Genomic DNA, 24,570 nt, shown 5'->3' on the forward strand with positions numbered 1-24,570 from the left:
CTATATTGTATTAATTTATATTGAAAAAAAATTTTTTAATGCGAAAAAGAGAAGCCTGTTTTTTAATTATATAAATTTAATTAAAGGAAATTATTTAAATAAATCAAATAAACAATAATAAAATCTTGTTTTATTTATTTTATACTAGATAAAATAATACATATAGACATTTTTTACTGTAATTCGTTTTATTTATTGATAAATTCTATATTCAGCATTGTTTTTAAAATTTACATTTTACGATCCTTCTCCGTCAATACGTAAAGCAATAGGGGCACCATATGTCTTATTATATTAAATAATTAATCCTAAAACACTAAATTTATAACGAGTGTACATAATAATTTGTATTAATGTATAATACACATATACAATAATAGACATTGCATGCGCGAATGCTAGTCACAGAATATTCATAACTCACTATATCACATGTCTTTGACAAACTAAATCGAGGATATCAAATCACATATAAAAGGTGTGCACCAACGAAACTTAATATTACGATTTAGCTAACTATCTAAGTCCTCACTCCCACGCTTTTGTTACTCGCGCAGGAACATGCTGATAAAAATTTAGAACAGCACAAACATTTTTTAAAGATGATGTTTTCGCTATTTCTCATTTTCTAATTGATGGTCCACGTCAAGAGGAAAATTATTCGCATAAAAAGCGAAAGAAAATTTTCCAAACGTCGATCATAAATCTGCAATATGCAGTACTTAATTAAGCTTGTCAAGTAACTAGATTCTGTTACTTTTGCTTATTAAACATTAAATGTTGTAATCGCTAATGGTAACTGAACGTCAATGGCACTTGCTACTTTGGAGATTCTTGTTAAAAGAAAAATTGTTTATAAGTACCTCTTGCAATTATCCTTCCTAAAGAACTAATTCCCCATAGACGATTTAAGAATCATAAAAATTTAAGATAAGTGCAATCTTAAATACATAGAAATCTTGTATAAATTTGTCACCTAATTAATTTAAGATTTAAGAATTATAAAAGTTTAAGATAAGTGCGATCTTAAGTACACAGAAATCCTGTCTAAATTTGCCACCCAACTGATTCAATAATTATTGAATCAATTGACATATTTAAGAGATTTTTCGATTATTACAAGCTAAACTTAATTTCCATTAGAGAAAGTCCTCAGTAGACGTTACTGTCGCTTCTATCAACAGCCCGAAATCCAATTCTGTGAGACTAGCTGTAAAATAAGAGTTACGTTACACTTTAAAAATATTCTTAAGACAATGTAATTGAAACCAAGAATGTTATTCAATTAAATTTCACCTTTTGCAGTGAGCAAATCCAAAAAGGTGTCCAATGGCGACAAACGATCCGCCGAAGGAAATGCCGCCAAACCTGAAAACGATTCACGCTTGTCACCGTAGAAATTGCATTAATTAAATTATTATTCGTATAGTTTACGCACTGTTATGATGATTACGGTGTTGTAAGGTCCGACTGCCGGTTCGACTCTGAGATACTTCGCCGCACAGAATATTCGCGGCGTGTTCTCTGGCTCGCAGCATCAAACTAACTGGATGCAGCCACTGATTCAAGAGTCTCTTTCCGCGAGATCTCGGCAATAAGGACAGCAACTTCAATTTCTGAACGACATTTTCCTTCGTATCGCTGATATCTAAACGAAAGTCATCAATCTATGTTAAAATGTCTATATCTTCTGTCTAGATCAAGACTTAAAAAAAAAAAAACTGTAGCAAAGATACAATAATTTCTTATTACATACGTACCGGCTAAAATAACCTTGGTGACGTCAACTTGAAGTTCAAATACCGAGCGTTCTATGTATTGCAGAAACATTGAGTATTTGAGAGTACGGTAGCCGAGGTAAGTAAAAAACGACGCGAATCCTTGTGGTGATGGGTAAGCGATGTTCTCTATGGCGTACCGATATCGCTGTAAGAGCATAAATAACAACCATCGTCTCGCTTCGTCCAATTGGTCTCTGTAAAGATAACATTATATGAATATACCTGATACAGCGATGAGATAGATAAATGATCGATAAGTCATTTTAAAAACGCTCTACTTTAAATCTTGCTCTAGTAAAAATACTCTACCCTAAAATGTACAAATGAATGAATTTATGTTCGTTTTTACTAAATATAAGTCATAATCAATACAGCGATATATAAAATTGCGCCAAGATTGTTTTCTTACATGAGATTAAAGCCGCGCTCTTGCTCAATTCTCGGATCAACGCCGGCTGCTCTGCAAAGTATTTGACACAATATGCGCGACGATTCCAATTGCGCAGCCACGTATCTCGTGGCCATGGCATGAACGTGCAGCGGGGTACAAGAGCCTCGCGCGTGCATAGTCGACGTGTGCGTGCCGTTCTTTAGAAGATACATCGAAAGTTCCCGCAAATTGACCGACACAATGTGCTCCTGCTTCGAGGCGGTGCAACTTTCGGTCTCGTTAAACGGCAAACCCGAATCCAGCTTGATGTTTCGATTGCCCATGAAGTCTCCGAGTGGCATTGCAACAAATCTGTAACACGTTATCATTTATTGTTTGCGTACATTTGTGAGTCTGATTATAAAAATATATTTCTGTGAAATAAGGAAGGAAATCCTGTGTTAATTTTGTAAGCAATTTTATAAGCAATAGACATAAATTACATTATAAATAATAGATAAACATACATTTTCTTTGTCTAAGAAAAAAAAACGAATAAGACGAATCTGCATTACTTTCACGTGCATTACTTTAGCATGCAATTAGTTGAGCACGAAATTAGCATGAGAATTGTTACCCTCCGCTCGGAGACATTGGAGTGCTGCATCTGGATAACGCCTCCGGCTGATAACAAGCTAAAGAAACTAACAGCTTCTCCGCGATATGACTAGGTCTGAATCGCAGTTTGTCACCACCGTTTTTGCTCAACTGATCCCACAATCTAGTCCACAAGTCGCTGCGATAAGGCACGAGCCTCTGCTGCGGCGAAAGTAACATTACCGACGTGTTCCAGAGTTTCTCGTGACTCAGCGTGATATCCAAGTCGTTCATCTTTATATCGAAAGTCATGTAATCCCCTACGGTAGTGACGGGCAGCAGGGACAGCAGGGGGACCGTGTCCGCGAGGAGGTTCTTCTGCACCAGAGCGTAAGAGTTGCCTATGAGTATCTCCTGCATGAAGCGCGGGATGTCCAACGAGCGCGGCTTCTCCGCGACGATGGACATCAACTCCGCGATAACTTCCATGTCGTTTTTGTGGCAGAGGAAGTAATGGAGTATCCCCAGGCGGACTTCCGCCGAGGTCTCTTTGCGGAAAACCTCAATGAGAAAGTCCGGCGGTATCGTCAGCTGCACGAGGTCCAGAGTCGGCAAATCTATCGTCAGTATGCTCGCGTTAGAATTCGCCGCGAGCGAACCTCCGTCCGAGCTGCCGTTCTTGCCGTCCGAATTCCTCCTCGTTCCCTTACCGGCGCCGTCCAAGTCGAGTAACGGCACCAGGTAGGAGACGCGGGACGGGATCGACGGCGGCGGGCCGCACAGGATGTGGCAGCAGGGCTCGTGGTTCACGCCGATCTCGAGAAGATGCGCGAACAGCCCCGGCACGAACACGATCATGTGGTGGCTCTCGTAGATCGCGAAGGTCGGCCGCATCAGCTTGGCGCGCGACCACGATATACCCGGTATCACGCAATGGATCACGCAGCTGTGATGCAGCAGCGTGACCGAGTACGCGAAGTGCACCGTGTTGGACTCGTTCAGGGAGTTGAGCACGTGCTGCGGCGGCTGTACCGGCCGGTAAAGGTAGTAGTGACAAACGCAGACCATCCCCTTGGTGTCCGACACCACTATGAGATCTAGGGAACAATCGTGGACTCGCAGGGGTATCACGTCGTCTTCGTAAGTCCCGCAACTAGAGGACGGCGACAGTAGCGGTAGGTTTAGTGGGATATTCAGCTAAAAAGATACAACAGGTTTGTACAAGCCAATACGATGCCATGCATTTCGCTATGGAGTTAATTTAATTAGCAAGCGCACAAGATATTGATGACTAAAAATTATTATCGGCATATTAATCAGTTTAGCATGTAATCTATACAGAATGTTAGTAACAATTATATTGGATTAATAGTTTGAATAAATGGTAAATGTATCAGTGACTGAACATGTATCTATATCTGAACGCGTACACAAAATTTATTAATCTCAAATACTTTTTTTATATTAATATCAAAATTTAATTGTAAAAATATTTAAAGATTACAATTAAATTATAATATTATGAAAAAAATCATTTAAAAATAAATTTTTGTATACTTGTTCAGCTATAGATACACGTTCAGCCACTGGTACGTTTACCTTACATATTCCTACCGTTCTTATCGTCAAATGCTCACCACTGTCTCATGGGGCAGGTCGTCGTGAAACTGAAGACCACTGAGGGTCGGTTTCGAAGACCGGGAATTACTCTCGTCCTCGTCTTCGGTGACCACGCTCGCGGGAATTCGTCGATGATGTATATGGTAAAGGACTTGATTAATCATGTCCCATTGTGCCCACATGAACGTTTTTACAAGGGTTTCGGATTTCAGTTCCTTTATCGGCCTCGAGGGGCTTACGGACGTGTCGAATTGAGCGGTATATGTCAAAATACCTTGAAATAACACACAAATTGCAAAGATATGTCGATTACAAAATAAATTATAAATAAAATAGGATGCCTCAATACTATGCGTTTTAATTTTGTATTTTAAAATTCTATTTCCACAAAAGTAAAATTACAATACAGTAATAGTAAGACTACGATTAGACTCTACTCACATTCGTGATGTATCAGCACCAGAAACTTGTCCACACTCAGCTGCTCCTTTTCCCTATACAGAAATTGTATCCGGACTTGCTTAGACCTCTCTATCTCCAGATCGTGCACTTTGGTGTCGTCGGTGGTTAATTCCACAATGAACACTCTGTAGAACTCCTCGTGGGACTCGTGCTCCCCGTGCTCGTGATCCGAACAGCGATCCTCCGAGGGATCCTCCAACGTCCCCAGGCGATTCCTCTGCTTCGTCACGTATCCCATCAGAGTATGACTTTGGTTGACCGTGGCTTGAACAATGTTGAGTACCTCCGAAAAGCGGTGCAGTACCTGAAATCCAATCGACGTTAAAAACATCCGCGCGGCGAAAGGGGGAGGCGAGAGAATCTCCTTCGTGATTCTCACCTGTAATTTATTGTCAATCTGGTCGTAACGGCCGACTACGGTACACGACGTGGACGCGTCGTTCCTCTCCGATTCCTCCACCCATCCGATGAGTATCGAGCCGTCCTTCTCCTGCCCGAGTAGCTTCCATTGCTCGGCTGAGGAAACAAAGGGTCAATTAGCTCTTTTCCCAATAATAAATACAGTCTCAATATTCTTATGTACATTGGTCACTTAAAATCATCTGCTGCGCTAGGGATGACATCTTACATAATCGTCTTATGTCATTTTCAAATACGTGTGGACATGCAAAATATTTTTGTACAGATAAGCCTACATGTCACACATACACACACATAATATTATCTTTTCCATTTAACAGAGATAAACAAACAACCCCTCACGACATTTACCTGCGCTGGCGTTTTCCGACAGAAGCAAACATAATTTCGCCGCGAGGTTCTCTATCATATCTGTCAGAGACAACAATTCGTGAATAAGTTCCTCCGATTGTCCACTGTGTTTAATATGCGGTTGCAAAAATGCTCCTCTTTTTCGACGCTTCTTCTGTCCTATTCCTGACTCCTGACCTAGACTTTCTTGTCGTCTGCTCGCCGAACGAAGCCGAGCGATGCCGAATGATGCCGAACGAACCGTCGTGAAAATTCGCCTTAACCTGAATTGCATCTGAAAGCCTCGAGAGCGAGAGAGTCAACAGCACTGTAAATTGCCAATTAAAATTGATCTAGTAATTTCATTGTCTCTACGTTGCGGTTTTTTCAAAATATTACAAAAAAACAAAGGATTTTTTGGAATCTGAATTAAAAATCAAGTTAAACGAGGTTGATTCAACTCAAACATCGGAGCAGCCGGTGCCCGGTATTGACAGTGATGTGTATATTTATTCCCTTCTCTCTCCCTCCCGCCCTGCTCCAGATTCCAGAAACGCATTTTGCTGGCTCTCCTGACTCCTCTCGTTAGTCACGCTCTGGTTTAGCCAGGTTGAGTCGATCGTGATCAATCGTGATCCTTCCAGTTGCATCGAAGGGATACAGCTTTCGAGGGAAAAAAATGGTTACCGGACGCGCGTTGCATTTTGTATTCAAGATACCGGATCGCGGGTTAACGGCGAAATTTTATCGAGAGATTCTCGGGATGAAAGTAATTATAATTTCCGTATTTTTTTCCTTCTTTCTTTGTCGCACGACTTATTAATCCTTGGATTGTGCGTCTTTCCAGGTGCTGAGACACGAGGAATTCTCGGACGGATGCGAGGCCGCGTGCAACGGGTGAGTAATCGCTCGTGACTTGTCATTGTGGCGCAACAATTATAGTTTCTCGTGATAATGCGATGATGATTTATTTTTCATGTGCTCGAAACCAATGAGAAAAAGATTTTTTTGTATTTATCATCGATATAAAATGTAACAATTAATAAGTGTATTTTTTAATATTTTTTATAATTATGTCTTTGCTTTTAAGTTCTTTTTCTAAATATATGTGGCATATCGAATGGCTGCTTGCAACCTGTTGATATGTGCTTATAATTCCCATAATCTATAACGTTATTTAGAATATAATTTTTATTTTTGTATGTTATATATACATATTTATCTTTTTTTTTTACATCAAAAGCACTGCAGTGTTTATAAAACATTAAAGTTATATATTTCTTTTACAGACCATATGCAAATCGTTGGAGCAAAACGATGATAGGATATGGCCCTGAAGATACACATTTTGTCATTGAATTGACATATAATTATGGGATTAAAGAATATGAAACTGGAAACGATTTCAAAGCTATTACTATTTGTTCGAAAGACGTGATTGAAAGAGCACGCGCTAATGGATGGCCAATGCATGAGGAAAATGGAAAGTTTGTGATGCAGGCACCTGGTGGGTATAAATATCACATTGTTAACGAGCAACATCCTGCTAACAGCGGTAAGTACAAAATCAATCAACCTACACTTTTAACTTTACTACTATGAAGTTATAAATTAGTTTGTGTTATTACAGTAATTTGAATAACTTACTAAATAATTTATAGAATAAAATAGAATTATGAAAAAGAAAATAACAATTAGGTTATATTTTTGGTAAAATTATTATTTTTTTAAATATGTTCAAATAGATCCAGTAGAAAAAGTTACTCTGGCCAGCTCCAATCTTGAACGTACCATTGCCTATTGGAAAGATATTTTGGGATTAAAGGTATTTGATAGGAAAGATAAAAGCGTATTGATGGGCTATAGCAAAGATCAAGCCAAACTTGAATTTGAAGATATTGGTGAGTATTTTACATTATATCTAATTTATTTTTATATTTTATCAAATTTATGATTATTCACACTAAATATTTAGTATATTTACTATTTGTGAATTCTATATATCAGGCACCGAAGTCAATCACGCAAAGGCGTATGGACGTATCGCTTTCTCGGTACCGTTTTCGGAGCAACCGGCGATCCAAAAAGCTATTAAAGAAAGTGGAAATAAAATCTTGACTGATCTAATAACTCTAGATACACCGGGAAAGGCTTCTGTAAGAGTTATCATTCTTGCGGATCCGGTAAGTACTTGCGATACTTAAAATAAAACACTGTGTAATCACATTTTGTAAATGTCATTGTGGTTGTTTTCCAGGATGGGCACGAAATCTGTTTTGTAGACGACGAAGGATTTAGACAACTCTCAGTTCCAGATTATCCAAGTGAAGAAATTTTAAATAGATATATTGAAAAGGAGGCAACAAATAACTTGTAAAAAATTATTCAACTACCGTTGAGTATTATTTGTAATTCAATATTAAGTAGATATTGATGGTGGCGGAATGCTAATGAAAAAATTAGAATTTAAAAGTGATGGGCGCATCTAAATAAAAATATGTAAATACGTAATTAAAAAAAAAATGTTCTTATTGTTTTGTAAAAATAAATTTTATTTTTTGCATCAAGTTGTCTGAAATTGAATATCATGTACTTTTATATAAATTCATATTTATCGTTAAACTGAAACTTTACTAAAATTTTACTAAAAAATTTTGCATCAAAGTTTTTAATTTAGTTGCAAATCTTGTATGAGTAGAAAACGTGATCTTTCTGTAACCTTTTCGTAGAAATAGAAAATGCTGACGTTTAAATATGAAACGGTAATTCTCATGATACTAACGTTTATCAGCTGTAATTATACTGAAAGCATTTTATTGTATTAGTGAGGGTCAATAGATCAACAACGTAATCAGTTAATGTGTTTATATCACTACCAAGAAAGACGCAATACATCAAGAAGAAAAGCTGATAAACGTAAAAAGAACATACGTATATTTGTCATCCCATAGCCATCTGCACGCCAGTGCCAGTTTTCTTAAATCAGTGTAAAGACTACCGTCGTTTATAGAGATGAACATCCGAATTTTGCTGTTCCTATTTCTCTTAACGATTCTTTCAACCGGTAAATATCTATATGCACATATATTATATTTTATATATATATATTTATATATATATATATATAGATATATATATATATATATATAAAATATTACTTTATATATTATCATAAGTCATTTCTTTGGATATTGACGTTATTTAAACTTTTACAAATAGTATTATTTTATTGATAATAATTTTGGACATTATCGACATTATCTTATGTAATTTTTGACTATTTGATAATTTTTTTGAGCTACCTTAAATTAGTTCCTTAATATATCAGTGAAACAAAATAATTTTGCATAAATTTATTAAACATAAACCTTTACTTTCAGTCGATGTAAACGCAGGAAGGGGCGGTTCCTCGCGAGGTTCGTCATCACGAGGTTCGTCATCACGAGGGTCGTCATCACGAGGTTCATATTCTTCTTCATCTAGATCAAGCCCCAGTTATGGAAGTTCGTCAAGCAGTCACACGAGCTCGAATACTAGATCAAGCCCCAGTTATGGAAGTTCTGGACATACGACAGGTTCAGGCTCAACTAGCTATGGAAGTTCATCTGGTGGACGTACAGGCTCGACTGGATATGGAAGTTCCTCGGGTGGACATATGACGGGATCAAGTCCTTTTGGACATGGAAGTTCGCCAAGTGGACACACGTCGGGATCAAACCCGGCTGGAACTTCATCGAACACAGGTCAGTATATGACGTGATTATGATATGATAAAAGAGAGGATATTGTTATTTGTTCCAATCTTTCTGCAATTACAGTACGTAGAATTATACGTCTTAATCTTATTGTAGGTCAAACTTCGCATCAGCGAAATAAAGATGCATCCTCGACCTTCTTGAACGCTGAAGGAGGAGGGGCTACGCGACCCTGTAAGTGCGATAGCAAATAACAACTGTTTATTTCTTGCTGAATTTTAACGTGAATACTTTATGTTTGCAAAGCTCAAACTAATTCCGCACAACCTGGCCGACCGTATGGTAGTACAGGTATTATTAGCATTTATTATCTTAATAAATACTAAAGATTTATAATTGGAATATATTATAAGAAAGAAAGAATTATTTTCAAATGTTATGTTAATTTAGATATTTTTATACTTTTATATTATACTTTAATTTTTTTTTATTTTGCATCTGTTTTCACTCGTTTGTTTTTTCTATTTTGTTTTATTGCATAAGAAATAATTGATTCTTTTTTTCTATTATTTTTCTATTAGGAACTGGGAGTCATGGAACAGGTTTTGCAACAGAGAGTAGACAAAGTTCTGCACCATACAATCCATCGGCACCGCGTAATCCGTCAGCTCCATACAACCCATCAGCACCGTACAATCCATCCGCACCATACAACCCATCGGCACCGCGTAATCCATCCGCACCATACAATCCATCCGCACCATACAATCCATCAGCACCGTACAATCCATCAGCACCATATAATCCATCCGCACCGTACAATCCGTCAGCACCATACAATCCATCCGCACCGTCAACGAAAGCTGTGATACCTTCGCAAAGTCATGGTATATATTTTATAATATTTTCAGTAAGAAAATTTATGCTTTTAAATTCTTGAAATTCAAGAAACAATAATTGTCAATTATAATTACTGATTATGACGGAAAATCAATGCAAATTTAAAAAATGAATATTTTCTAAGAAATATGAATAATTTAAACATAATTAAAAATTAACATATACAATTTTCTCGCAGCTCCAACTTCTTTTGGCCAACCAAACGCGCCTTACAATCCGTCACACGGAACTGCATCTGGCAATCCTCCATGGAGCAACCCGCATTTCAATCCGAGCCAATCTTACCCACCAGGTTCCACTTCTACTAACATCGGCTTCAAAGATCATCTACGTCCAAATTCGATGCCCGTTCCTTCCGCGTCTTATCCACATCCTCCTTATCCTTCCGGTTCTAATCCACATCCGCCCCCTTATCCCGGTCATCACTACGGTCAATCGAATCAACCTCATTCCACGTATCATCCCAGTTATTCTCCTCCCAGTCAAACGTTCGGGCATCCTGCCAGTTACCCAGCGCACATTCCGCCACCCGTACCGGGTACATTCGGAAATCCTTACTCCACGCATCCCGTGGGCGGAACGTACGGCGCAGCCGGACATAGCTATTATCCTCAGCAGCAGCACGTCCTGGCGCAGCCGGCATCACAACCGTACATACCCGGACAAACGGTCATAATGGTCCCCGGTCAGCAAGACAGCGGCAGAGGCTTCGGTCAGATGGTGAAGGAGGCCCTCGTGTTCTCCACAATCAACGCCGGTGTGAATAGGCTGTTAAATCCGCACCATCATTACGTGAACGATTACAGAAGTCCGCCGAGCGGTGGTACCAGTACCAGCGAAACGCATATAACTTATAACAATCATTATTTCAACGGTGCCTCTCCGGACGGTGTTTCTTCGGGTTCGCCGAATGCACCGCAGGGAAATGTTGCGTATCCTTCCAATCCAAATCCCGTGAATCCAAATCCGATAAATTCTTATCCGATGAATCCAAGTCCGGTGTACAATCCAGTTATTACTCCCGGTGTATTGGTTCCTACAATTGTCAATAACGGTAGCGCAACGTATCCAGTTGGCGGCAGTTCTTCTGTAAACACAAGGGATGCAGTCAACAACGTGGAAACTTCCCCAGTTGTGTCTTCTAATGAATTTTCTGCTGACAGTACAGCGAATAATCAAGGAACAGCTGCTTATTTTCCGCAGTATAAAATATCGGACGACGATCTGATGATGTTGTCCGAAGAATTATTTATGAAGCAAGAAGTCAATATATCCAAGTATATAGAGTTATATCCTCAGAGTAAATCGGAGAACGTAACCGATACAGCTATGGGACCGTAAGTTTTGCGTTCAAGTCCGTCCAAGTATGATTATTCTTGTTTTACTTACATACTTATCGTTTCTAGATTAATTTACGTGCAAGAAGAGGCGTACGATTATCCGACGATCTTAGCTATTCGAGCGCTCTACGACTGCTACGAGCACAATTCCACCGTGAAGGAGACTCGTACACCGGAAAAGCGAAAGAAAGAGGATCTTCTGTTAGATATGGTCCTGAACACGAACGTGATGGCCAGAGCTATGCGATGGTTGTCGGATCGAGGTTTCATCGATCCCGACGATTTCGAGAGGAAGGACACATTGCGGCATATCTGGTTCACCACGTTCGACGGCGCCACCTCAGGATTCGAGCGAGTGTTTACGTCCGAAAGGTATGACACGGAGCTTCTTGGGGTGACGGACTGGATATACTTTAATTATCAAGAATCGAAGAATCGTATCGATTACATGGGATACACTGACATGAAGAATGGCAACGTGAGTTATACATGTTATATAATATAGGTGTAATATATAAGAATATATTATTGTGTCTTAAATTCTTAATATATCATTCACATATATTATCAGCACGAAAAAAATAAAAAAGTATATCACATTTTTAAAATTGGTTATAACTTACTTTATATTTGTTTTTTTTACAGAGAACTTTGCTGAAATTGAACTTTCAAATGGATGGTATTACCAGACCGAACGCAACGATATTCATAGGCACGCTTCCCGAACTTGAGATGTCTCTATATACGATATGTTTTTACGCCAGACCGAATAATCTATGTCCCGTTTCACTCGGTGGAATGAAGTTTCATATTTTCACGCATTCGTTTAGATATTACGGGAAAGATCTTGTGGATCTTGCGCTTCCTACTTTTTAATTCTGTATTATATGAATGAATTCTCGGATGTGATAATTACTAAAATATAACGCGAGCGTAATTTTAATAAAAACATTAAACATATTAATTAAGATAAGAATGATTGTAATAAATGAATTAATTTGTATTTTTATTCTCGTGAGACAAATTTTGTTACATTGATAAGAAATATGTATTGCAATGTATTTGGAAAATTATTGCCGCTTATAATAAATACAGTACCTTTTTTGTGTAATGATTTTTATAATTAAATAAACAATATTTCTCTTTGTTATTGCAGTATTTAAAAATGACAATCATTATTGTATATTGAAAAATAGAATTGTTCTTTTTTTTTACTTCAATTCTTTTTACCTCTTTTAGTAGTCCTCTTCAAGGATGTAAAGTTCAATTTTTTCTGAAATTTGTAATATAATATTGGTTAGTAAAATATATAATTATTTTTATGCAATGTATATTATTTTCAAGTATATTAAATTTATAAGACCTCATTTTAGAGACAAATTATTTAGAAATTTTATAATTACACAAAAAGCAATTTAATAAATAAACCTTGTAAAGAGATAAACAAAAACAATATCTTGTAAATTTTTATTAAGGAGAGAGTAAAGAAATCTGCACAGCATAAATCTGTAGAGAAAGCGCGAGAAATTTAGAAAACTGCACCGTATAGCATTCTTTGATTATTCTTTAACTAATGCTCCAAATTTTATAAAGTTTTAATAGTTGTCTGAAAGATCGTGTTAAAAAAAATCGAAATATTGTTAAATTAACATTTCGAATTGAGAACTTTTTAATCGAATAACTCGACCAATTGCAGTTGTGCAGGCGCCGAGGATCAGCGGAAAGAGAAAGCCTACAAAGTATGAATCATTCAATGTTACGGGCGATGGTCACCGACGTCTAGGACGTTCAGTATAAGGTCGAACGGTAGTAGTAGCACGTCGACTGCGTGAACAAACAGTGCGTGTCAGAGATTCTTCGAAATTTTAATCTATCGAAACGAGAATTCGTCAGAAGCGAAGCGGACAACAATGAAAATTAGAACATGCCTGTTCACCGTGATCGTGGTTTTATTTATTTTTGGTAATCACATATGTTATCCCAAAGCAGATATTACATTATTATAGATTATAATTACTAAGGCGTTGTTAAATTAATGGGTGAAGTTTGTGCACGTGAGAAATATCAGATTCACACAAGATGTATGCTCTTAAATTTGCATAAAATGTATTTGAGTGAAATGTGCCGATTAAATCAAGCATTGACTTTTATTAAAATAATTTTTTGTTAAAACTTCTTAAAATTTTATTTAAAATTAATTATTTTAATAATGCTCCAAATTCAAGTATAAACTTTAGAATGCTCCCAAATTTGTAATGTAAAATGTTTAAACAACAAAATACTTTATTTAATTAAAAATGGATTTTTAATAAAAGAATTTTCAGAATTTATAAAAAATTCGATATTAATTAGTAACTATAAACTTTAAACAAAAATTCTGTTTAAGTGAACTTTCCTTGGAATCAAGTTTATACATGTTACGTATTACGTATACACGGAAACGCAGAATTCGCGGAAACTCATTCACTTCTAACTATCTATAATTCACGAATTAGGCTGGAGTTAATTTATAAAAATTACTGGCAATTGAGGAACATAGTTTCCAGATTTATCAAAAAATCTCGCTGTGTGCAATACAGATGTGAATTTAAGAACCAGTTATTGCATCATTAAAAAAAAATGAGTTAAGAATATATGTATAATTTATTAATAAATACGTTTAATTTGTGCAATATAAATTAAAAAAAATGTGTGTGTATAATACATGAAAAAAAAACGTAATTAAATTAAAAGAACATGTATCGGATCTTCGTGATGTATAAAATTTATAATTTTTTTAATCTGTTCGTGCTACATTTAAAAGCTTTTCGAAGTATCTTTTAGAATATGCATAAAAATAAATAAAAAATGGATAGATAACAATGGATAGATAAAATGGATCATCTATTTATATAATTAGACACTTAATTAGACGTGAGTAAATGGAGGAAATACTTTTAAGTCACGTAAGATTTACGTAGAACGTACATAGATAAATTGACCAACAAATATAGACTGCGTAATAAGTGAAATCAGCAGAGCAAATTGCTCTTCCATGTTACTCATACGTCATGCCGTCAATGTACGCTCCTCGTATGGTATTATTCACTTGACGACGTTTACCATAATTGCATTACTGCGTTCATGATACTAAATTGGAGATTCTCATCGAAAGGCACGTACTGAAAACTGTTTCAAGATGTGCTTGTCAAATTTTATGTTGCGCAAATAATTAAAAAAAAAAATTGTACAAACTTTCGTAGCTCTTTCAGAAGGATTGCAAAGAATTGCAAACAGCCTCGCTGAAAATTACATATGATTGTAAATCTATACTGATATCGGAATAATTAGAAATGAAATTTGCTAGTCTCATTACGGAAGGAGTTTAAGATATAAATATTTAAGTGGAAAATTCTTGATTTCAAGGGTGAACTTGATTTTGAGCATAGTTATATCTCCTACATAATGTGGACACGAACTCTCATATTCAGCGCATAATATTAAGCCAACACATATTATTGAGCCAACGAGTGAACGGGCCCCACACACACCCACACAATTGCCTCTATATTATATAATAATCTGTTGAAGAACAATAGGCCTGGTAATCTGCACCGGTGTCGCGAGAAATAAAAGAGGACACCAGGTTGCATATAGATAGCTTGATAGTCACTCAATCAACGTATTTTACGACGCAGAAATCTATCTATAACATCTCGATTCATTCCAACATGATTCTACTTTTGATAATTTTCATCGTAAATGAAAAAAAAATGAGGATATTCTGAATTTCTATATACGGGATAAAAGTTTATTTGCACATTCTGTGCTTAGATTTAGACTAAAGCTGTAAGTACCTTCAGAACTATACTTCGTTTCTTATCCGGAGTTGCAATTATTTTTTGTTAATTCTCATAAGAGTTTTTTTCACAAAGTGAAGATATAAATGCTATACTAATGAATTGAATTTTTAAGTAATATTTAAGCACTGATATGTAAAATCAAATACATCGACGCTTTTAATTGTAATAGTTAACTTAAGTATAGTAGATGATTAATCATACTTGCATTAACTGACAATAAGACGTATTCATAATTTCGAAAGACTAAACGTTAAAAGTTATTGCACATATGATAAATTGCATGTATAACATGTGCTTACAGCAGACACAGACGGTCGTAAAACCAGCGGAGGACGAAGGAGCGGTAGCTCAGGATGGGGTTCTTCCTCCGCCTCTCGGCGAGGAAGTAATTCTAATCAACGGACAAGAACAACTCAGCGGCCCTCACAATCAGGTATGTAATATTATATATTTATGGAGAATATTTAATATTTGTATCATAATATTATTACCTCTACCTTTTACTATTGTTAATTATATCTATTGCAATTACTACATGTTTCCTTTAATATTCATATTTGTCAATTTTTCAATATATTGCACCACGTTGCACAATATATACATATATATATATATATATATATATATATATATATTATTGGCAACAAAGAAAAGAAAATTCTGTATCGCCGGTTACATCGGAAGATCGATCTAATCGAAAAAAGATCACCGCATTAAGCTCCTTTTCATAATCATTCTACAAGGAATTGCGCCGTTTGCAAATATTTATGTATCTGTGCGTCAGATCTCTTACAAATTTGATGAGTCATTGCTTCATATAGGTAACAGCCTTCTACGGCTTCGCATGTTTCACTCGTCCATAATACAAATCCCGTTTGCAGGCTCAACTCCGGGTAAAGTAGGATGGAACGTACCACCGAACAATAGCCCACCAGGGAGCGGGGCCGGGAACCCACCACCATCACGAGGGAGCGGGGCCGGGAACGCACCACCAGGTAGCGGAGCCGGGAAACCTCCGCCGTATACCGAACATGCTTCCAAGACTAGCGCGACGAATGTGCAATCAGGACATCCGTCGGGACCGCCACCGCCATACACTCCATCGGGTAAACTAATGACTTTTCCGTATTTCAAAGAAACAGGGAATGAAAGCACAGTGTAACACCGGCAGTTTAGATCTTGACGATATATAGGTGCTCGAGAATGAAATCTCTGTTTTTTTGCATTTGCAATACGGGAGATCAAAGTTGCTAAAATTATATCAAGCAAAGTATTTCTTTTTCAAAGTTAAAGTTCCAATATTTGTGTCTCATTCTTGAAAAATCTTACTCTAAAATAAAAAATCTCGTTATTATTCCTCCTTTAAAAATTTCAATCTCTCCATATAACTGCATGACATGAAGATTAATTGACTTTCATATAGAGTTTATAATTTTAATCTTTCCGATGACGGTTGCTAGGCGGATATCCTCGACAGCCTGCCAACAATCCTTCCTACGGAAACACGGGTTACCAGGGCTACCCGTCCCACAACGCGAATCCTTCGTACCCCGGTGGTTACGGTGGCCACTCGCCGTACGGCCAGGCTTACAATCCGTCTATGCACAACGCGCCGCCAGCTTACAGTCCACCCTATGGCGGTGGTTTCGGCGGACAGCCGTCCTACGCCCATCAGCCGTCCTACGTTCAACCGGCTATCGCACAAGCGCCGGCGCTCACCGTCCTGCAGCCGAGCCGACCCGGTATCGGCCAGCTGGCCAAGGAAGCGCTGGTTTACTCCAGCGTGAGCGCGGGCGTGAGCGCGGCCGTCAACAGACTGCTACCGGGTGGCATCTACGGCAGAAGTCCGGGATACAGCAACGGCAACGCCGGCGGCGGCGGTACCCACACCGAGATTACGTACAATAATTATTATAACAATCAGTCGAATCCGAATCCGAATGGGGAAGCGCCGGCGGCGGCGGCGGCGGCGGCACCGGCGAACAATAACGGAGCGCCAGCCGCCAGCTCTGCAACGCCCGCGCCGGTCCAACCGCTACCGGAAGGGGATAAAAAGGAACTTGCCGCGCGTGAAGCTAATGCACCTAGCAACGCCAATCCGCCCACTCCTCCGCAAGAGAATCAGCCGAGTCAGCCGAACTATCCGATCTCCAACGACGAGGTGAAGAAGCTGTCGGAAAGTCTCTTCGAGGCGGATAAGAACAACGCGTACAAGTACATCACCGTGAATCTGCAGGGCGAGACGAAGGAGGATAGTACCGCGGATGACGCTCCGCTGCCGTAAGTAGAAACCGTGCGCCAGTTTGACTAACTTGTGTTACTTTTTTGTCGTGGATAAAATAATTGGATGAAATGATTCCGCATGTCGAGAGTTACATTGACCTCGTCTTGATATACCTAATTTCAGCCTACTGGACGTCAAACCGGAAGCGTATGAAATTCCGACGATTAAAAGCGTGCTGGCGTTGTACGATAATTACGAGATGAACGTTAAAACGAAAGAGACCGTCACGCCCGACGAGCGTAAGGAGGAAACGGAGCTGCTCGACAGGTTCTTGGAGACCGACGTGTTTAAAGCGACGATGAAGTTCCTGGTCGACAAGGAATTCGTTCCGAACGACGAGTACGAGTTTAAGGACACCCTGAAGCGCATCTGGTTCTCGCAGTTCCAGCGAGTCGAGGGCGAGCCGTCCAGCTCCGGCTTCGAGGCGGTGTTCCTCGCGGAGAAGCTCGACTCCTTCATGATCGGGCCGCAGAGTTGGATTTACTACGCCAAACAGGAGACGCAGAAGAAACTCGACTATCGCGGATACATAAAGGACGTCAAACTAGCGGACGTAAGTATAATGACACGTTCACGTTTTATTTGACGATTTTTATACGGAGAGAATTTTATTTTAAAATTTACCCTGAAAATCATGTCAATCGTAGGACAATATATAGTATTTCGACGAATTTTATGTGATTTTTATTTATTTTTTTTAAATATATGCTACAACAAATTTATTGTAGTGCACAGTAAAAAAAAACAGAGAAAATCATATAAAATTTGTCGAAATACTATATGTTGTCCCAGAATTAACATGACTTTCAGGGTAAATTCTAAAAGGAAATTCTATATTTATTGCATAATTTCTTTGTCTTCGTAGAAGGGAGAAGCTATCAAGATACGGTCGGCGTTCAATATACCAGACACGAAACATTCGGTCACGACCCTTCTCGTCGGCCTCTCACCCGAATTGGAGATGGCTCTTTACACAGTATGCTTCTACCTGCGTCCGAATGACGTATGCCCGGTTTCGTTGGGCGGGAAGGACGTCAGTCTCGTTTCTACCAGATTCAACTACTTCGGCAAAGATATTATGATCGCTGGCTTTGTCGCGGGATGAAATCCGAAGATTTAAGAGTCGAGGAGCCCTTTTGAGATTCTTTGATAAATTGTACGATTATATATATAAATTCTCGTAGATAGCTAAGAAGAGAACATTCTTAAGTCAAGAAAATTTATGGAACAAAATTTGTACGTTTACATGCTGCTTTTAGTTTAATATACATATTTATCCACCATGATATTTTAAGGTGAATTCTGCGCTTTTATTCATTTATCGAATATGTACAAACTTGAATTCACGAAGACGAGACTATGCGAGATCTCTCTCTTTTTCACTATAAACTTATATCTGTAATAAAATTGGAAGGGATACAATTATAATGCATACCTCAGGTATTCTGGCACTCCTTTTTCCTAATTCCGAAAATTCGATCATGGGTATTATAGTCGGTCGTCCGTGTGCACATCGATTGGGAAATTTCGTATAATTCAACAATTTTATGAGGCTCGTACACTGCTGCAAAGTCAGTCTATTGCCGAATTTAATGGCACCTAAAAAAATGTTTGAAGTTAAAAAGAAATAAGAAGTTTGCAAAATAAAATTGCAGATAAATCTGCAACGTTTCAAAATACAGAAATCTTTAACGTATTAATTAATAAGATAGTATATACATCTTTAATTTAATAATAATGATATTAAATTAAATAACAATAACAAATTATACACGCATGTATAATTGTACGTAACAATTATATTTTATGGAATAATTAATCTAATGAATACCATGGCAAGCCTCCGATGCTATAGCATTATGAATAGTTAACGGTAATGCGTTCGTTTGACTTGTGTTACAATTCTTTAACACATCGTTTAATAATCCAAGAATCTTTGGCAGTATCTTTTCGCTGTTGCTGGGATCACTATTAGTAATCAAACATTGCGGTATCGCGCGTATTATTAGCATATTTTCCTTCGACGATCCCAAACTTATGCCATATTTTCTCAATAACATTTTATTGCGTATGAGTGAATTGCACATTTCTGTAGGGAATTCCATGAATAGGGGCTCGCGCAAATTAATAGAGAGCAACTCGTCCTCGTTTTGTACTTTGTACCCTAAATAATAATAATAATAATAATTACAACTAAGAACTAAAGCCCACTTCGATTAACTTCAATTAATTTAATCGACGTTAATCCATTAGGAGCTGACTAATCGCATCTGTCTGTTAAGCAAAATGACAAATACGATTGATCAATTTCAATAGACTAATCATCGATTTGTTTAATTTAAAAAATTAATTTAATCTAATATTATATCATTTTCTAATAAACTATTTATTTTAAAAAATACTAATATATATATATAATACTAATATATTATTTTTATAAAAAAAGTATTATTTAAAATAAAAGTATGTACTAAGAAGTAAATTTTCATAACGTATTCTTTCATGAGCGGCATGTTGGTCGATCATTAATAGAATTTTCATTTCATTCCACGTCATCCACGCGGCAATAAATTCATCATTAACTTGATTAATGATCTACAAGAAAAAATATATTTATCAAAACGGTTCCATTTGAGATAATTTATTGTTTTAAAGATTTACGTACGTACTTTTATACACTTCAATGACGCCCGTGATAATCTAAATTCGCATAATTTTCGCTTCATCTTGCAAGGATGCACCGCTATCTGCTCATGTTGCCAGTTTTCTATAAATGGGCTCTTACGCGGAATCGTATCGTTAGGACTGTCAAAGCACTTTACGTTTGTCAATTTAACGTGACGGTGCTGCAGCAGGCCGTACAATTTTCGTGGCAGAAAATCAAATTGATTGTTACGTTCGAAAAGTTGTCGGATACGTATGTCATTTTCGGAAAATGTGTCATTCATCTTTTTCGCAGAATCGCGTTTCTCATTATTTGTATAATAGGTCCAGTTCGACCATTCGGAAAGGGGAGAGATCATGTTTGTGAAATCATTATTATCGTCATTACGATGATTGTGATTTTTATCGGATTTACTAGAATTATCTGTTACATTCATGGAACTCCTTTGCATTTCATCAACGCCATTACGCATTTTCTTTACAGCTTTATCCTCATACAAATTTGCACGTTTTACAGAAGCAACGTTTACTTGGCATCGGATATTATTTAATATATTATTTCTCTTGTCTATATAACGGCTGGCGGCTTCAGTATTATCATTTATAGGCTGTTTATTAAAACAATTGGTCGATGTAACTGTTGATGTAATTTTCCTTCTTTTAACGCTAATCATAGCGCTCTCGTTTCTCATCATCGAATATGGAACATTTTTACCCTGAACGTTCTCTGACGTCGTTCCTTGATACCGTCCATTGATACCGTTGTTAAAAACAGATTTTTCTATCTTCAAATATGTTCGCTTTAACAGCTGCGTTTTTTTACATAAATAAGGGATAGAAACTACAGCTTCGTCCGCGAGACATTTGAAGGCGCAGTTTTTAATGACATTTAATATCTTCTGCATATTATAAAACATGATGTATCTCTCTCCGCTTTCGGTAACAAGCGTGAATTCCTTCCGTGAGAGCGTAAGGAAAAACAGGATAAACATATTTTCGTTGTATAAATCGCGAGTGTTGGATTCTTGATCGCAAGATAAGTTGAGCCTTTCCTTGAAGACGATCTTAATCAAATTCAGAATAAGAGGGCAATAGATCGGCCTGTGATTAAAAAAAAACCACTGCATCGCGTTTTTATCAGATAATCCCACGTAACCGTGATAATTCGCGCCACTCTCGGGACTGCATTGTATCGACCATACATTACGCAACGACAGATCCTTCCCAAACAGCGTTCTCAGAACTTCGGCCGGGCTATGCGGTTTCGCAATTCTTAAAACAACCTTCTTCCGTTCCTCATCTCTAATCGAGAACGACACCTGATTGCATCAATGTAAAGGACAGATTATGAAAAACAAATTATCCCGACTGATAATCGCACACAATAAATTAAATCGTACTTCTAACTTTGTAACAGCAATAGCCGCAATAAGAAAACAAACTGCTGACATATCCCACATTTTACGCGGCGATATTTCGTGGAGGCCGTAAATAGACACTGTCGTGCCACGCGAAGGTCTCTGCTCTATTTGCTTCAAATTGAGCGCAAAACCCATTTCGAACGCCTTTGACAAAAATAATGCAAAGAAGAAACTCTTGAAAAGTCGTAAATAATATATCCGTCTTTCAAAATCTTAATTAAATTCAATATTAAATAATAAAACTTATAATTAAATTTAACAATATTCATTTCAATATTAAAATTTAATTAAATTTCGTATTAAATTTTAATATTAAATTCAACATGTGTGTATAGATTTGAAATTAATTTTCTTTTCATTAAAATTTAATTTAAAGACGACTATTTAACGAGCAAATAGGAATATGCCTATATTTTTACATTAATTACTTTCACCGATTTAAGTGATTAAATAATAAAGTCACCACTTTCAAGTGATTTAATAACAAATTAACAATTACAATCGTTACCTTCATGAATGTCTCCGTAGAATACTGATACCTCGAAGCAATCGTAAGACGGTCGGACAGAAGGCAGATATTCGTCAGATAGTTCGTTTCGGGCAGTTCGCGTACCTGTTGCCGATTGCCCACGGCTTCTGCGTCACATTTCACGGTACGTTTTAGCACGTCTTTCGGTATACCAACGCCATTGTCGACAACGTGAATTTCGCGTTTCCCCGCATGAATTCTTACGGCAATTGCCGAGGCGTCCGCGTTCAAAGAATTCGCTATCTGTAATGAATAACTACATATTTGAAAACGCGTAAAATTTAAGGATATACTTGTCAACGCCAGTTAAACAGAAATGTACATTTCTGTATAAATTATTTTTTTGTGTTAACGACAGAACTTGACACTTTACGCGTTCTTCTCGCGCTAATGTATGCGTAGCGATCGAACAACTCGCGGAGAAATTATGTAATTGTAATGCAAAACGGCGTACCAGCTCTAAGACGCATCGTTCGAAAGACGCGACATTTAACATGGTCAATGTTCGCACATTCGTCGATTGTTCTACGTTGCACTGTTCTTCGAGGAACGGGGGACAAAGCCAAGTGGACAAAGTGCGTCGCGCTTCTCTTGTTAGGGGAGGCTAATTATTTTATCATGGCACCGAAAACTACACTTAATCATTTACACTTTTTTTATCTCTCATATTTCGTTAAGAAGACAAAGATACAAAAAGTATAAAAACGCATTATATGATTATCGTGTACAATAAATAAATATATGTATAAATGAAAATTCTTTACAAACATTAAAAACGTTACATAAATGTGCAAAATGTGTGTACGTGACGATCGAACGAGCGTCTTTAAAGTGTAAATCGAACAAACAGGTCTACCATTACCATTTGTAATGCGGGAGACTTCACATATTTCCGCATCATGGTGACGCCAAAGTGATTTCGCGTTTCCGATTTAGTAAAAAAATCAAGGAAAGAGAGGGGGGGAAAGGAAAGAGAGGGATTAAGCGATGGTAATTTGCGGATGTATTTATAAAAATCTCTTTATTCTTTTTTTTTCTTATTGCATCTACTAAAAAGTTCCTGCATTCATTATCTCTTTCAAAATGTTTTATATATATACATACATACATATATATATATATATATATATATATATATAATCCTGGAAAAGAAGTATGGCTCTCTCTTTCTCTCTCTCTCTCTCTTTCTCTCTCTTTTTTTCTTTAATAACAAGTGCCAAGACCGTGATAACTTAATATTAACATTCGAGTAGCTTTACATGTTTCCTCCGCCCCTGTGTTCGGGGGGTGTTCTAAGAGTATTTAATATAATTTATTTAACATTCGGGCGAACGACACAACTAGGAGAAACTTTAATCGCAACGATTACCGCGCTAGAAGGATCCTTGGTAGCTTTAATGGGAGACTTCGATAAAGTCGCTACCGTTATATCTTTCCTTAACAATCCGCATCAACATAATAAACTTCGCGAACGATCTTTGAAATTAGTATACTGTTAATTATTATCTAAAGAGACCATACGGTGTTTCTTATTATTTTGCAGTTTAAATTATTTTGGTACGTGGAAACTTAACAAACACAGCGGATATAAAAATAGTTTAAATTGTATATTTATATATGCGTACATATACATCGTACAGTCGTGGACACATCGGCTGTAACACTTTTTTTATAGGTTTCTAATATATATTTAATATACATAATATATACTTTATAGATAACTAATATTTTGTAAATTTGAACCACGATGTACTATCTTTAGTCTAAAGACAATATAACACCAATCGTGGTCCGCATTTGCAAAATATTAGTGCGTTTTGAAACCTATAAAAAAGAAGGTGTCGCAACCGATGTGTCCATGACTGTACATACATATACACATATACACATGTAATGCCAATTGTAATTAATATATTATATATAATTATATATAATATATATAATTACTAATAATATATAATATATATAAATATACATATTACATATAAATCTTACATATATGTATATATGTATAAATATATGTATCGGATATAAGACACGTGTGGAAAATACGAAGTATATTGCTCGTATTTCAATTCGTCAATTTTTGTGCTATTAATATATCTGCATCATTTATAATTAATGTAACATGTCTAAAAACGTTAATCATTTACGCGAATTATGTAAAATTATATATATATATATATAATCTGTCTCGCGGACGTGTTTTATGCGAGACATTATCGTGTCTCTTGATATACACACACACACACACACACATATATGCATATGTATATATATCGTTAGATATATATATACATCGCTATAAATTTGAT

The 24,570-nt window shown here is 36.9% G+C and overlaps 5 protein-coding genes across 9 annotated transcripts; 3 read left to right on the top strand and 2 right to left on the bottom strand.

Annotated features, from left to right (window-relative positions):
* Positions 1-169: 169 nt before the first annotated feature.
* LOC105452661 (protein pigeon) lies at positions 170-5,887 on the bottom strand. 2 transcript variants are annotated; one of them, XM_011693970.1, is made up of 10 exons: positions 5,602-5,887; positions 5,210-5,346; positions 4,810-5,134; positions 4,386-4,642; positions 2,789-3,945; positions 2,191-2,523; positions 1,761-1,975; positions 1,439-1,648; positions 1,297-1,368; positions 170-1,210 (listed from the first exon to the last, which is right to left on the bottom strand). In XM_011693970.1, exons 1-10 carry the CDS (start codon positions 5,873-5,875, stop codon positions 1,140-1,142), a joined length of 3,051 nt encoding a protein of 1,016 aa, XP_011692272.1. In that variant the 5' UTR covers positions 5,876-5,887; the 3' UTR covers positions 170-1,139. The 2 variants fall into 2 exon arrangements, with proteins under 2 accessions (XP_011692272.1, XP_011692273.1); XM_011693971.1 differs by lacking the exon at positions 5,602-5,887 and adding an exon at positions 5,414-5,509.
* Positions 5,888-5,893: 6 nt separating this feature from the next.
* LOC105452660 (glyoxalase domain-containing protein 4) lies at positions 5,894-8,340 on the top strand. 2 transcript variants are annotated; one of them, XM_011693968.1, is made up of 7 exons: positions 5,894-6,067; positions 6,225-6,349; positions 6,428-6,477; positions 6,870-7,135; positions 7,326-7,481; positions 7,588-7,763; positions 7,838-8,340. In XM_011693968.1, the coding sequence occupies exons 2-7, from the start codon at positions 6,260-6,262 to the stop codon at positions 7,955-7,957; spliced, it is 858 nt and encodes a 285-aa protein (XP_011692270.1). In that variant the 5' UTR covers positions 5,894-6,067; positions 6,225-6,259; the 3' UTR covers positions 7,958-8,340. The 2 variants fall into 2 exon arrangements, with proteins under 2 accessions (XP_011692270.1, XP_011692269.1); XM_011693967.1 differs by lacking the exon at positions 5,894-6,067 and having other exon boundaries at positions 6,139-6,349.
* Positions 8,341-8,502: 162 nt separating this feature from the next.
* LOC105452662 (poly(U)-specific endoribonuclease homolog) lies at positions 8,503-12,488 on the top strand. Its single transcript, XM_011693972.1, has 8 exons — positions 8,503-8,644; positions 8,961-9,323; positions 9,432-9,509; positions 9,582-9,626; positions 9,857-10,162; positions 10,354-11,512; positions 11,582-11,993; positions 12,161-12,488. Exons 1-8 carry the CDS (start codon positions 8,593-8,595, stop codon positions 12,389-12,391), a joined length of 2,646 nt encoding a protein of 881 aa, XP_011692274.1. The 5' UTR covers positions 8,503-8,592; the 3' UTR covers positions 12,392-12,488.
* Positions 12,489-12,726: 238 nt separating this feature from the next.
* On the bottom strand, positions 12,727-22,810 carry LOC105452664. Of its 2 annotated transcripts, XM_011693975.1 has the most exons (8): positions 22,710-22,810; positions 22,235-22,498; positions 21,706-21,870; positions 20,311-21,624; positions 20,113-20,236; positions 19,473-19,805; positions 19,077-19,240; positions 12,727-12,788 (listed from the first exon to the last, which is right to left on the bottom strand). In XM_011693975.1, the coding sequence occupies exons 1-8, from the start codon at positions 22,749-22,751 to the stop codon at positions 12,732-12,734; spliced, it is 2,463 nt and encodes an 820-aa protein (XP_011692277.1). In that variant the 5' UTR covers positions 22,752-22,810; the 3' UTR covers positions 12,727-12,731. The 2 variants fall into 2 exon arrangements, with proteins under 2 accessions (XP_011692277.1, XP_011692278.1); XM_011693976.1 differs by lacking the exon at positions 21,706-21,870.
* LOC105452663 (poly(U)-specific endoribonuclease homolog) lies at positions 13,307-19,082 on the top strand. 2 transcript variants are annotated; one of them, XM_011693974.1, is made up of 7 exons: positions 13,307-13,477; positions 15,659-15,790; positions 16,239-16,292; positions 16,326-16,463; positions 16,818-17,637; positions 17,765-18,194; positions 18,507-19,082. In XM_011693974.1, the coding sequence occupies exons 1-7, from the start codon at positions 13,426-13,428 to the stop codon at positions 18,744-18,746; spliced, it is 1,866 nt and encodes a 621-aa protein (XP_011692276.1). In that variant the 5' UTR covers positions 13,307-13,425; the 3' UTR covers positions 18,747-19,082. The 2 variants fall into 2 exon arrangements, with proteins under 2 accessions (XP_011692276.1, XP_011692275.1); XM_011693973.1 differs by having other exon boundaries at positions 16,239-16,463.
* Positions 22,811-24,570: the final 1,760 nt, after the last annotated feature.

The sequence above is a fragment of the Wasmannia auropunctata genome, unplaced genomic scaffold (genome assembly GCF_000956235.1).
Source record: "Wasmannia auropunctata unplaced genomic scaffold, wasmannia.A_1.0 LD336026.1, whole genome shotgun sequence".
Taxonomy (NCBI): Eukaryota; Metazoa; Arthropoda; class Insecta; order Hymenoptera; family Formicidae; genus Wasmannia; species Wasmannia auropunctata.